Source organism: Eublepharis macularius, chromosome 6 (assembly GCF_028583425.1).
Source record: "Eublepharis macularius isolate TG4126 chromosome 6, MPM_Emac_v1.0, whole genome shotgun sequence".
In the NCBI taxonomy this organism is placed as follows: Eukaryota; Metazoa; Chordata; class Lepidosauria; order Squamata; family Eublepharidae; genus Eublepharis; species Eublepharis macularius.
The window spans coordinates 118,370,034-118,383,972 of record NC_072795.1 but is presented as its reverse complement, the minus strand read 5'-3'; the positions used below and the strand labels follow the sequence as shown (position 1 = coordinate 118,383,972).

The window sequence follows — 13,939 nt, the reverse complement described above, 5'->3', positions numbered from 1 at the left end:
GGGCAGCAAAGAAAGCCGTCTCCTTGGTCACATGCCAGTTTGGGCAGGAAATTGCTGGCTAGAGCCAAGGGGAGGGGGAGCAGTCCGAGCACTTTGGAAAACTCTAGAAAGCTTGCAATTTCATCTCTGCAGCTGACCTGCAAACACACAATCCCATGTGAGACAGCACAGAAAGCACAGCGATGAACATTTATTACTGTTTGAAACATATGCAATAGTTCTTTTGAGTGATGGTATCCCACCAGCTTAACAAAAAAAGGGTTACCCATATTTCATCTTGTGCCATATTGTTAATTTGGGGCCTACCTACTAATGAAATACACTAGTTACCAAAGACATAACGTTGCCATTATTATACAGAGATCTCAGCAAAATATTTAATCTATTGTAACATCATTTTATATAAGCACTTGCAAAACTTATGCACTCGAAACAATACACCCAACTTAAATATACTTAATTGATCAGAATAATTGGAATGCTGCATTCAAACATAACCTTTTTAACGAACTACAGAAAGATTCCATTGTTCAAAGAACTTCAGCATACACCAAGAATGATTTATTGCTTGCATCTTCATTCTGCCCACTCTCCATTCACTGTTTGCCTCTCCCTCTATTAGCAAATTAGGTACAACATATGTGGATGGGCTGCGTTCCCAATGGGCAAGAGGGAGAGAGCCAGACTTAGTTCATATTGATGGGGCAGAGGGAATCCTAAGCAGCAGGAAAATCCCACATACTAAAAACACTACATGAAGGGATAGGATTAGGTGGGTAGCCATGTTGGTTGCAGTAGAATATCAGTGAGTCCAGTGGTCTCTTAGAGATGAAGATTTTCAGGATATGAATTTTCAAGACCTCAGATATGAAGGTCTGGAAAAGGGAGCTCTGACTCTTGAAAGCTCATACTCTGAAAATCTTGTTGGTCCCTAAAGTGCCAATGGATTCAAATCCTGTTGTTCCATCAAGGGATGACACTTCTGCCACTAAGAACTATCCCTACCAACAGAGGACAGTGTGTACCCTGGGACAGCAGATGGGAATGGCAAATTGTCCAGTTACCTACAGAACTACTTACTGAACATATAAAATCATTGTGTGTATGTGTGTATACAACTGCTAATCCACATTGCATGAGCACAAATTCTGATGTACAGGTGGTTTCAGTACACATTCCATTAATTACAGGATAGAATGAAAAATTAAGACAAGAGGACCGGATACTTTTTAATGTAAGGTTTTCATCGCAAGATATTTCATCGCCTCACTATATTGTGTCAGACTTTTATTGCTTTCCCCAAAAGACTCCTGAATATTTTACTTTTGAAGAGAAAAGTAGCTCTTGGCCTGAATGTTGCAATACCTGCCAGGCCCTCCTGCTAGATTAAGGAATGAATACCGATATGCCATCATTTGGGAAAGAAGAGTTATATGATGCTGCTAGTTAGTGTACAATAATTCAACAAGTGCTGCAGAATGGATCATACTTATGCAAACACTATCTGCCAAATTTCCCTAATAGGACACAGGGAAAGGTAAAAAAGAAAGAAAACGAAACCCCACACTGAGATTCCTCTTATTAAAAAAGGAGTACACTGGCAGAAAATGACTATGGCAACATCAGTTCCACCACTAGCTCTACCAGCCATTCTGAGAGAGATAGAGGTCAAATTCACACGCCCTTGGTGCATCCCGGCGTTGTGCTAAATGTTCGCTAAACACTCGGAAGTATAGCATCTTTCTAGCGTGATTTCAGAAATCGCGCTAGAAAGATGCTATACTTCCGGGTGTTTGGCGAACTTTTAGCGCAATGCCAGGACACTCCGAGGGCGTGTGGATTTGCCCACAGAGAGAGAGATGTGTGAATATATGTTGATGGGGGTGGGTTTCAGTTTGTTTGGGCATGAAAAGGAAACCACATAGATAACCAGTCACAAAACCCTAGAATTCATCATTGATCTGGGTAAAAAAGATACTTGAAGATTTTAGTCCAAATGATGGTAGTAACAAGGACCCATTCCAAATGCCTAGTATACTTCCTTTAAGTCAATTACTGAACATTACAAACAGGAAGGAATCCATTCTTGAAAGTGAATGACAAGGAATGGAGACAGAATGATTCTGAGAGAAACAGCAAGATTGGTAATATTTACTCTTCAGCTACAGAAACAAAAGGTTTTCCAGGAGCTAAGGATTCAAGGCATTCCCAGACTTTATTGAAATGTATGAAGCTTAAAGTAAAGTTTACAGACTATTGTAAAGCCTTAAAGTATCACCAACTAAAGATGAGGTGCTGGAGATGAATGGATGTAAAGGACTCTCTCTCCTTCATGTTGGTAAAACAAAGCAAATGATCGATCAGAAAAAGGGTCCCCCACATTACCTCCAGTAGCTCATACAAAAATAATTATTTGTGCACATTCACTGGGCTTTTGTTACCTAGCAGCAGAATATGGGTACAATAGCTGAAAGCAAGACATCCATATCACTAAAGTCCAAATATTGCTCAGTATGTAGTTACATTTTTAATGTGAAAAGATAATAGAAACTTCCAAATTCTTCAGACTGAAAAGAAACAGAACTCAAACAAACCTATTTTATTTGAATAACTTATACTGCAGAAGTTTCTTAGAATGTAGTTTCCATGTTATAAAATTCAAGACCTATTGTAAACACCACATGCATGCGCACACTCAAATTTGCACATTTTTAGAGGGATATAAAAGCATACATTTGCTGTGTCTTGTTCACAGTGTTTGAAAGTGCCACATTTTGGAAGATAAATTGTACTATTTTTTTTCTTGTCTTCAATCCCTGGGATAAGGTGATTTGGGCAAAGAATGCAGATGCCCAATCCAGAATTCAGAGCAGGGGCTTCTGCACAAACCAGTCCTTTTCCAGATGGTCTGCAGTACAGTCTTCTGTGTTGTGTCGTATTGTAACAAAGCCTAATCCCTTGAAGAAATTTAAAATCCCGATAAAGGTTTAACCACCACCCCTCAAAAGCTCTAAAAGTCAGGTTTTAAGGTTGAGATTTAAATTACAGAATTTTAAAATGACAGCTATTAATTTAAAAGCAGCTATTAATTTGGGTTCTCTATTACAAATAAATACATAATTATATAGCCATTATCACTGACCTTGCTTCAGAAACCTATCAGCCTGGATCCCACAAAAATTTCCTCTGACAGAACCATTCCCATAGGCTGAGTGTGACTTCCTCACCTCCCCGGTTAGTGGAAATCCTTTGTGGGATCCAACCCACTTATATGTGTATGTGCTGTCAAGTCACAAATGACTTTTGATGACCCCAGCAAGGGGCTTTCAAAGCTAGTGAGAAGCAGAGGTGGTTTGCCACTGCCTTCCTCTGCAGAGTCTTCCTTGGTAGTTGCCCATCCAAGTACTAACCCACTTAGCTTCCGAGATCGGGTAATAACATGTTGCCTTCCCTCCCTCCAACCCAGCTATTGCCGTACAATTTGGATTATATCACCTGCTAGAAAAAAAAGAAGCAAAGAATTCAACTCTGTTCAGATTCATAAAGGTGAAATTCCACATAATTATCATTTCCTAAATCCTTGCATTATCATGGACTATCTGTCATTTTAATGAATAAATGTTATCTTTTTTACGTAAAAGAAGTAAAATATTTTTGTTCTAGGTAATTGCTCATATTATTATGAAATGTAATTAAAGACAGTACATAACAAGATGTTTTAATTATTTTTATTCTTCATAGATAAACTTTCTTTGGCTCAGCCAGTTGAACTGTGTACTAGCACACATGTGAGCAGTTTCATATGAAACCTGGAGAGGGCAGAACGATCCACACTAATTAAACACACAACAGTCTAGACTTTTACAATAGTCAACATTACAGAGACATATCTGCAACCACTGTGAATGAATGAATGACTCAGACAAGCACTTCTTTAACAAATGTGCCACAAACATGAAAAACACACACAATGAGACAACAACATTTGATAAAGTCCTTTTAATGGAAAATGTAAAACCCCTTTCAACTTTCAATGTACAAAGCATATGTAACACTTGCACTTTTAACAAATTAAAGCAAGCCAATGTTTTAAAAAAATACATCATTGAATGTATATATGTATATATTTACATAGCATATTAAGTTTAATATTTAGCTTTAAAAGTCCACATAAATTTTACCAAAATGAAACAAATTTTAAATAAATTACACCTTTCTGAAAATGTTTCATTGTACACTGAGTAGCTTCAATAAAATACTGAAGTGTCTGTAATATCTATTTTATATACTTTATATTGTACAAAGTTTACAATTATTTGGCAGTAAATTTCAGATCATCATGACATGACTGCTGTGCGGATTCAGCAATATCCCAAATGCAGGCAATAGCTGGTGTTTGTGTCCTACTCACAGTAACTGTCTCAATGTAGTGAAAAATATCCAAATTATTTTAACCAAACTGTACAAAATCACATTTACATTCGATCTCAACAATAGAGCATAGAATTCTGTGTTTTTTCCAAAAATAAATACATCTTAATTCTTTAACATTTTGCAAATTTTATTTACACTATAATACATAATAGCAGAATGCTGCTTAATGTTTTCCCATTTCTAAAAATCCCCCAAGTTTAAATCACAGCAGCTGTGATGAGAAGCTATTCTGTTGCAGTGTCAGTAGCAAGTAAAATACAACGGACATATTTTCTTGGCACTGATGGTGCGTGCAGCTTATATTAGTGAGTAGACTATCATAAAAAAATAACCTTCTGACACAAAAAGGAGAGCGTGCACACTTAGTTTTCTTCCATATCTTCTGTTTCATGTTCACGTATCTTCAAAGCTCTCACCATTTCCTTAACTGCATGATACAAGATATTTTTAACCTGTAAAAGTAAGTTCAATTATTGAAGTGAAAAACATGACTTCTAATAATATAGAAAGGTTTATGGGGTTGGGGTGAAGAGAAAGACATTGCCCTGGTTCATGTATCCAACAGAACAGGCACTCGGATCTTGGGCTCACACACCCCTTCAACCTGCTCTGGTCAAGGAGAAAGTAATATACGAGGACAATACTAGGTTAATCTCTATGGGTTGGAGCCTACTATTCCATCAGTATCTCCATGTTCTTCCAGTGCAAGGTGCCTTCTATCAATTCATGATGGTCCTGTGTCAACGCAGGAACACCCTGCACCAGTGGAAAGTGTCTTACATTGGAGGAACTGGCAGGTGCTTATGGAACAAAATAGTAGGATCCAACCCCACATATGGATATAGGAGAATAAACAGCAAGTTCAGCAGAAACCCAATACTGTAGGTCACACTATGGAGAGTGGGGCTTGAGAGAGCATACACAAGCCCAAAATATGTGCTTCTCATATTGTATACAGAAGTGTTCACAGAAACCTAACCATTGTGGAACTATCGCAGCTGAAATGAAGTTCTACTGTCACATATTTGTTAGCATTCATTCCACATGAACATCAGCAAAGAACACCAAATTGTAACGAGAACTCATTTGTTACCTGCAGCTTATCATCATAATTTATTTCTTCCTTCGACAGCCTCAATTCTTGTGTTAAATGAAATGACTGCACAAAATGTTCTGGAGACACAAAGTCCTCAGTTACTTGAATGCAGCTATGAAAATTCTGTACCTATGCAAGCAAAAACAAAAACAATTCTGAAGTATTCTTGGGAAAGAAGAAAAACAAACATGTATAACAGCCATTTTTATCAGAATCTTTAAATTGCTGGCCTATATCCAACCACACAGCACAATAGGGTGCTTAACACTTGGGGTGTTTTGCTAAGAGGGGGACGGAGTGTCCCAGATTTCCACCTCTCACTGTATCCCATGAATAACAACAACAACATTCAGGACAACTTAACACCCACTCACAGTGGTTTAGAAAGTCTGTTATTATCCTCTCAACAATCATCCTGTGAGGTGGGTGGGGGAGAGCTCTGAAAGAGCTGTGACTAACCCAAGGTGACCCAGCTGGCTTCAAGTGGAGGAGTGGGGAATCAAACCCAGTTCTCCAGATTAGAGTCCTGCTTCTCTTAACCGCTACACCAAACTGGTTCTCAGGAACAGCAGCGACCATCAGGAACAGCACAGCTGATTCCGGAGGTTGCAGGGCCAATATGGACTAACAACGACAGGGGATGGGAACTGTACTGAGTAGAAGGAAGACAGTGAAATTGTTCACACTTCACCCTTCCACCTCCTCAGCACAGCCCCTAAACTGGAGTGGATGTTCTTCTACAAGGATCCTGCAACCCCAGGAATCAATTTCCCAAGGGCCAGAAGGGACTGCTATGGCAAGGGGGATGCAGGAAAGTCCCTCAATACTTGCATCAGTGGATTGTGGGATCCACCATCTTCCTCTTTTTCTATGATTTCTATACATTCGACTTGAAATTCTAAGATGAATGACAGTAGAAACGATTTTCTACATATATATTAAAAGTGAGAGCTAGAAAAACACAACTGTGACTGGGAAAAAATATCTGTAAACTTTCATTAAGAGTTGGATCAAGAGACTAATCAAACCATTTCCACTGACTCTCCTCTCATGTCATTTCTCAAGGTTCCCTATTCCCCAAGAACAGCATTTTGTGGTTATCAATGAGCTGTAGTGGAAGTGGGGAGGCAGGAAAGTTGCACTCTGGCATCTTCCAGTCAGCCTTAATGTTCAAGTTTCAGTTCCCTTTGTTACCGTTTTTTTCCTCCCAACATTAGTTCCTCACAGCTTCGTTGCATATCCTTCGCTGTTGTGGCTTTTCTGTTTTTAAACTCTGCTCATTCTTAGGTGTATGATCCCCAATCTTCTTTTCTCCCTGAAACATCTTGATTTCATTTATTCACCTGTCTATAATGCCTGTACTGCTTCTCATTATTCTGCCTACCTCACCACTTTGTTTTGGTGCTTAGTGGACAGCAAAGTTTTTTTAAAAAAATTGTATGCTAGAAATATATCAAAAATGATATACAACATGTGTGCTAAATGAACTGGCAATGGCCAATCACAACCTTGGAAACAAGCAGCCAATCCTCTCCTCACTTTCACTTTGAACATTCCATCTAAGAGCACACCTGAGCACTGTGCCTGGGCACCATTTTCAAGCTCTGTGTGCAATGCATGCTAGGTTTCTTTTCAACATGCAATCTAAAGGCAAAGGCAAGCCTGTGTGGGGTCTCCTGGAAAGAAAGGCAATCCATTGCCTTGCAATCAATATAGGATGAGAAGCTTCAGGCTGCTTCTCATAACCCATGTCCACCACAGAAACTGCAGAACCCAACAAAAGAGACACCCACCAGCAATGGAATAGCACAGTAACTGACCAAAAGTTCGTAATTAATATCCGAATGCAGCCACAAAAAGACTGCTTGGCATGAATGAAGATTTCCTGATGGTAAGGTAGATAACAAAACAGTGTAAGGATATTTGAAAAACCTCAACAGAGCAATATCCCTTTAGTCCTACAACTAGTTATGAACATAGGTGTTGCCTGTAATTTAAACAGGAAAGGAAGGACCGCACAGCCAATCAAAACAACCGGTCAAATGTGGGGAAGCAGCTAACCAATGAAAAGCCAGACATATACGCAAGGCACAATTTGCCAGTACACTTTGAAGGTGGTAACTGCATACACAAATGGACTGCATTTAATAGCTCGCACAACTGCAACAGTGCAAGCACACAAAATAAACAAAAAATCCTGCAAACTGAACAGGACGGTAAGACACACAGGGAAGTTCCATGTGGAAACCTGCAGTACGGAACAATCACCCTGAATGTGCTGCACTTGGAGGCGCCGTGGAGACAAGGATAAAACATCTTAAGGTTGCTGTTTGGAAGATGCCTTGGACATAGGAAAATTTAGTTGGGATCCAATTGTACATCTTGATTTTATTGTACTGCACACAATCCCAAAGGATCATAAAACCCATTTATACAACTTTCCTGCCAGAACAGATTGAGAACAGAGAGTTTCTGACAAGGTGATTCACGAAATTTGTCATCACCAGTTCCTTCAGCCCAAACCATGCGACACACAAGAAGACAAGGAAGAGTTTTATTGCTGATAATTTTGAAAATAAAATCTTCCTAGCTCTTAAAAAATTACACATCAAGATTCAAAAAGGGAAGTGGGGACAATCTTTATGGTATTACAAAAAAGCTCACAGTTGTATCTTGTAACAGCTGCTAGTAGAAAGATAAAATCTTGTTGATGCAAACACCCATATGTGTCTTTTGGAAAAATGCTGTTTTACCTGATGGAGTGCTCCTGCTGGTAAAACAATAGCATCACCAAGGAACTGGACGAGTGTACAGGTTTTTACTCCATATTCTTCAAGAAGTCTTTGACGTAATTTTTTGTTTACATACCAACTCTGGTCACGTATTGGATCGTGTTCTGGTAAAACATCTAAACCTTGTTCTTTTGCTAGCTGTAATACAGTTGTGATATTGTATTATACATTAAAACATGATTACCTAATTAAGACAGTCTGCTCTTAATATCTCTTAGCATTATGTACAAAAATATAATTAAAATTTAGAATTCTCATTCCCTAATTTGAAAATCTCAGGAAAGTAAAAAATGACCATGGTGAGCTCTCTCCTGTTCAGTACTGGACAATACAAATGAGGCCCTTTCCTCACAGGTTTAAGAACATTGGAAGGTGAGACTTCTCCTGCTTCCCAACATCGCCATGTTGCATTTGTGTACCACCGGGGGTTTCTCTGGCTTTCCTCAATCTTTCCCAAACTTGCTTTGCTGCAAAGTTTAGGGAAAGATCACAGCAAAGTCTGGATGGCTGCCCTATGGGCTGGAAAGTTCACTTTCCCAGTCCTGTCCAAATGAAGGCAATTTTCTCCAAAGTGGCCATTTCCTTCCACCACCATTGAGGGCATGTTTATTTTTACCTGGAAACTGAATATTAAATCAATATAACAGTATGCGTGCAAGAGAAAAACATGAAGGCCAGACCGATCACAGGGATAAAGAAGTGGCCAAAGGTTGGCGGTGCAAGTAAGGAAAATATGTTTATTCTGATGATTAAAATTCCCTTCGCATTTCACTAAGAAGGCCATTTTGGCCCAGTTTGGGCCCGGATCAGGGCTGAAACAGCCAGGACCAGATCAGTGCCATGCAGGGGAGGGTTCCCCCACCTGGCACCGACCCGATCCCAGCCGTTCTGGCCCGGATCCCTGCGGGAATGGGGCCAAAATAGCCGAAAATGGCCATTTTGGGCTCATTTCGGCCCGGATCAGGGCTGAAATGGCCAGGACTGGGTTGGTGCTGGGAGGGGAGGCTTCCCCCGCCCGGCACCAACCCAATCCCGGCCATTTCAGCCCCAACACCAGCAGAAAATGGCCCAAAATGACCATTTTGGGCCTTTCAGGTCCAAATCAGGGCAGAAATGGCCGGGACTGGGTTGGAGCAGGGTGGGGGAAACCTCCCCTGCCTGGCACTGACCCAGTCCGGGCTGTATTGGCCCTGATCCGGGCCCAAATGGGCCGTAAACGGCCCTTTTGGGCCAGGATTGGGGCTGAAATGACTGGGGCTGGGTTGCTGCTGGGTGGGAGAGGCTTCCCCGCCCTACAATGGCCCAATCCAGGCCCCTTCAGCCCTGAAATGTGCCCAAAATGGCCATTTTGGGCCCATTTTGGCCCGGATCGCAGCTGAAATAGCCAGGACCAGGTCAGTGCCTGGTGGGGGAGGCTTCCCCCGCCCAGCACCGACCCGATCTGGGCCATTTCAGCCCCAATCCGGGCCCCTTCAGCCCGGAAATGGGCCCAAAATGGCCAAAAATTGCCATTTTGGGCCTGTTTCGGCCCAGATCTGGGCCGAAATGGCCAGGACCGGGTTGCTGCTGGGCAGGGGAGACTTCCCCCACCCGGCATCGACCTGATCTGGGCTGTTTTGGCCCAGATCTTGGCCATTTCTGCCCTTATTCAGGCTGAAATGGGACCAAAATGGCCGGAAACTGCCGTTTTGGGTCCGTTTCAGCCCGGATTGGGGCTGAAACGGCCGGGACCGGGTTAGTGCTGGCACTGACCTGATCCAGGCCGTTTTGGCCTGGATTCAGGCTGTTTTGTCCCCAATTGAGGCCTAAACGGCCCTAAAGTCAGGTGAGCGGGGCCACCTGACTTGGGGAAACTGCCGGAACACCATTTCGGTGCATTCCCCCTCGAAATGAGCCCTGATCTTAAGCGTAGAGTTCTCATAATTAAAAAATTAATTTATGAACGTTACATAACGTAATGTAACGTTACATAACGTTACATAACACAAAATATAAAATAGGAAACATACAAAATATCAAATGTACATTTTTTCCTTGCACCAATGGGGGTTTTTTTGGCCTGCTTTTTAATAATACTATGTGTTCTCTGAATTTCTAGCTTTAATTTTTAAAAAGTATCACCTTTCACTGCAGAGATATAAAACTTATCTCTGCAACAAAAGTGGTTACAGACTTTAAAAAAACAAAACCTGGGAATTCAGAGAATCTGTTACACATACTGTCACAATGTTACACTGATATAACGGTAAGTAATTGCCATTTTTAAAAAAACCTGAAAAAGCTCTACTGCTGTGCGGTGGGAAAATCCAATGCCAGACAATTGTGGCAGGGAAAATAAGGGGAAATCTGCCATGTGGAAGCCCAGTCGCCACTAACTACACTGTATTGGCATTGCAACAGCAGAGGGAAATTACATATGCCTGTCACTAGGCAGAAAACGGCCAAACTATGTGAGTTCATCTTCAGCAACTTGTTGCAAGATACTTCAGATTATAACCTTATGCTCTAGAAAAAATGGTCTCTTATTACTGGCAATTGGATTAGCTCTCCCAAATTGCAACCCACAATCTCAGAAAATGGAGGAACCTGAAACAGAGCCTCCAAAAATGACCACAGCGGTTGGGTAGGGAGCAGGTGGTCCTTCCAATTTGTTGGTCCCAAACCATATAATGCTTTAAAGGTCAATACCAGCACCTTGTGCCCAGAAACAAATTGTAGATGGGCCAAGACTGTAGTGATACATGATCCCTACAACCCACTCAAGTCAACATTTTGGCTACAACTGAAGTTTCTGAACACTTGTTAAGGGCAGCCCACACACAGCACATTGCAGATATAACCACAGCATGTACCACAGGGGCCAGATCTTTTCTGACCATGAAGGGCTACAGCGGGCGATCTAGTTGAAGCTGATAAAAGGCTCTTCTGGCCACAGTTGCCACTTGCTTATTCAGAAGTAGGCCTGGGTCAAACAGCACTCCCAGACTACGGACCTGTTCATTCAAGGGGAGTGGCTCAACCAGTAGCACTTCCAAATTGTCAGGTTTGAGATTCAGTTTATTAGTCCACAACTACTCCAGAACTGTATCCAGGCACCAGTCTGGAGCTTCTGCAACCTCCCTGGGATTATCCAGGAGAGCAAGAGAGAGCTGATCATCACCTACATACTGGTGACAACCCAATCCAAATCTCCAGATGACCTCACCCTCACCCGCTAGTTTCATGTATTTTAAAATATTTCTGCAAGGTACTCTGTGAAACTGAGGAAAAGGAGAAGCCCGTTTTCAAACTGTGATTATACTATAAACTACTGGTTTTTAAACTAGGAGACACTGGGTCTGATCCAGCTAGATTTTTGGGGGGTTAAAAATGGAGAAGGGGGTTCCCCCTCTGACCACCAAAAATACCATGTTGAGGATCAGGGGTCCAAAAAGGATGAAAGTAATGTGGGGTAGGGGCTGTAATGAGGAGGGGAAATGAATGGGTTAAAAAAACAAAACCTGGGTGGATCCTGAGAAGCTTATCAAGGGTTTCCTCAACAAGAAAATATGTAATGGTGGATAATCTTCCAAATCATTTATTCAACACTAACAATCATGCAGTCACAATCACCACTGCATGTAATCTGCAGCTGTAGGAAAGTGTCAGGTATGTTCTAGGTCACACACTCATTTCAAACAGGGCAACAATAAGGCTGAAAATACCATGCAGCCCCACTATCGGATCAGGTTTCCAGCTATGTGTATATGCAAGCAAAACAGACAGATGTGCTATTGTATCACGTGGTATGACAGATGCAATTTGCTATGCAGAGCAAGTATCTACAGCCCCACTATTGCTCAGTTTTGGGAGATTTACCTAGATTGCCCCTCCAGGTAACCACAAAGAATATCCGTTCTAAAGGTAATATTGTTGATTTCTAATAGTATGCATCTATTATAAATCCAACCTTTTGGAGGAACTCCCTTATCTTGTCCGCATCCTTCCCAGCATAAATATGCCACAAAGCACCAGGCAATTCACTTGAATCCTTCAGCCTTTTTCTTAGAAGATCATCCAAATCTTCTTCTTCAAACTTCTTTAATACTCCTGAAAATTTACAAATGTAATCACATTCCAGAGCTGGAGACGACTTACTTTACAATCAGCAATATGGCAGGTAATAACCTCTTCCGTGTATATATATATGTCACCACAAGTTAACACAAAAAGGTGGAAGAGAGGAAGAGAACAGGAGCAACAAGCAGATCTATATGCAATAATTAAAAATCTTATTGAAGAACAGCTAGAAATCTAACACAAGGTAATGGTGAATTGCACCAAATAACTTACTATGATGTTTATTCACACCCCAAAAAATCAAAAGAAGTTTTAAGGATCTGAACTTACCAGTAAATTGTCTTTTTTTAAATTAGAATTTTTATAAAAGAAAGAATACCAAAGAGATAACAAAACAAAAATACTTGTATTTGTCACAGAGAAAATCGGAGGCATTCTTCTAGTTTATAATTTCTATCTCATTTCTTTGTTTTGTTATCTCTTTATTATTTGTTATTCTTTCATTTATAACAATTTTAATTAAAAAAGAAGCATTTACTAGTAAATTGTCTTATGGATAATGCTGGGATTAGGATAGGTTCATGCAGAAATCCATTCTTTATCATTGCTGCCCTATAACAACAATAGTTGTCACAACTAGACATGGGCACGATCCAAAAAATAATCCCGATTTAGCTGATCGTGATTCCGAGGTGGCGCCGAACCCAGGTACCCGAACCTCACCAATCAAGTCCCGTTTCTGATACAGAATCAGGAATCGGGAAGGCTGACGTGGGAGGGCGCCCCATGGTTTCCAGTGCTAAAGGAAAGCTGGGCTTCCATTCGAGTTTCCAGGGCAACAGAAGGAGGGCAAACAGCTCCGGCATTCCCCAGGCTCCGTTTCCACGGGGCTCCGTTCCCTCGGGAACAGATGGCTGGCGCAAGACTGTCTGCAGACTGCAACCCCGAACGTAAACCGATCGATCCGATCGAGACCCGATAGAGCGCCCCACCCGAGCGCTGAACCAGGAGCCGTGGACGGAACCGATCAGCCCGGTCCCGATGGCGCAAACGCCAAAATCGGGGCAATTTTCAGTCCATAATTCCGATCGTGCCCATGTCTAGTCACAATCCCCTCCGGATTCTATAGGCACAATCATTATACAGCACCTGCAACCAGACTGCACCTAATCATACGGTGGAAAAAATGGCTAACAGTTTCCATGCTGATGAACATTTTGTTGGATGTATTAAGAGGATTCATGATTTCACTTACAATGCACATAAAATGAATGATTACATTTGAGCCAGTTTTATTCTGGTAGCAATTCAGGCAGTTTTTTTTCCTTTTTAACTTTACCTGATTTTGAGGGGACTCCATTCCCTTTTGCTATGCCAACACTGACAAGGATGTTCACAACATCAGATACTTCGATATGAAGATTCGTAGTTCCTATATCGTGGTCCTTAGCAGCAGCTACACCTTTTTCAAAGATAACGTATAAGATATTGAAGGTCATCAATTTTCATGAACAGACCTGTAAAATGTTTTCTTGTGAAATTCATGTGAGCTGGATTG

At 41.2% G+C, this 13,939-nt stretch overlaps 1 protein-coding gene across 1 annotated transcript in view; it reads right to left on the bottom strand.

Moving 5' to 3' along the window:
• Nucleotides 1–3,713: 3,713 nt before the first annotated feature.
• The window catches only part of JMJD1C (jumonji domain containing 1C), a 190,933-nt gene continuing 180,707 nt past the window's right edge, over nt 3,714–13,939 (bottom strand). Inside the window, exons 22-26 of the mRNA XM_054982305.1 lie at nt 13,721–13,843; nt 12,272–12,411; nt 8,284–8,460; nt 5,528–5,659; nt 3,714–4,886 (exon numbers count right to left, since the gene is read on the bottom strand). Of these exons, the coding sequence (XP_054838280.1) occupies nt 4,797–4,886; nt 5,528–5,659; nt 8,284–8,460; nt 12,272–12,411; nt 13,721–13,843 (662 nt within the window). The 3' untranslated portion in view covers nt 3,714–4,796. The remainder of the gene's footprint in view (nt 4,887–5,527; nt 5,660–8,283; nt 8,461–12,271; nt 12,412–13,720; nt 13,844–13,939) is intronic.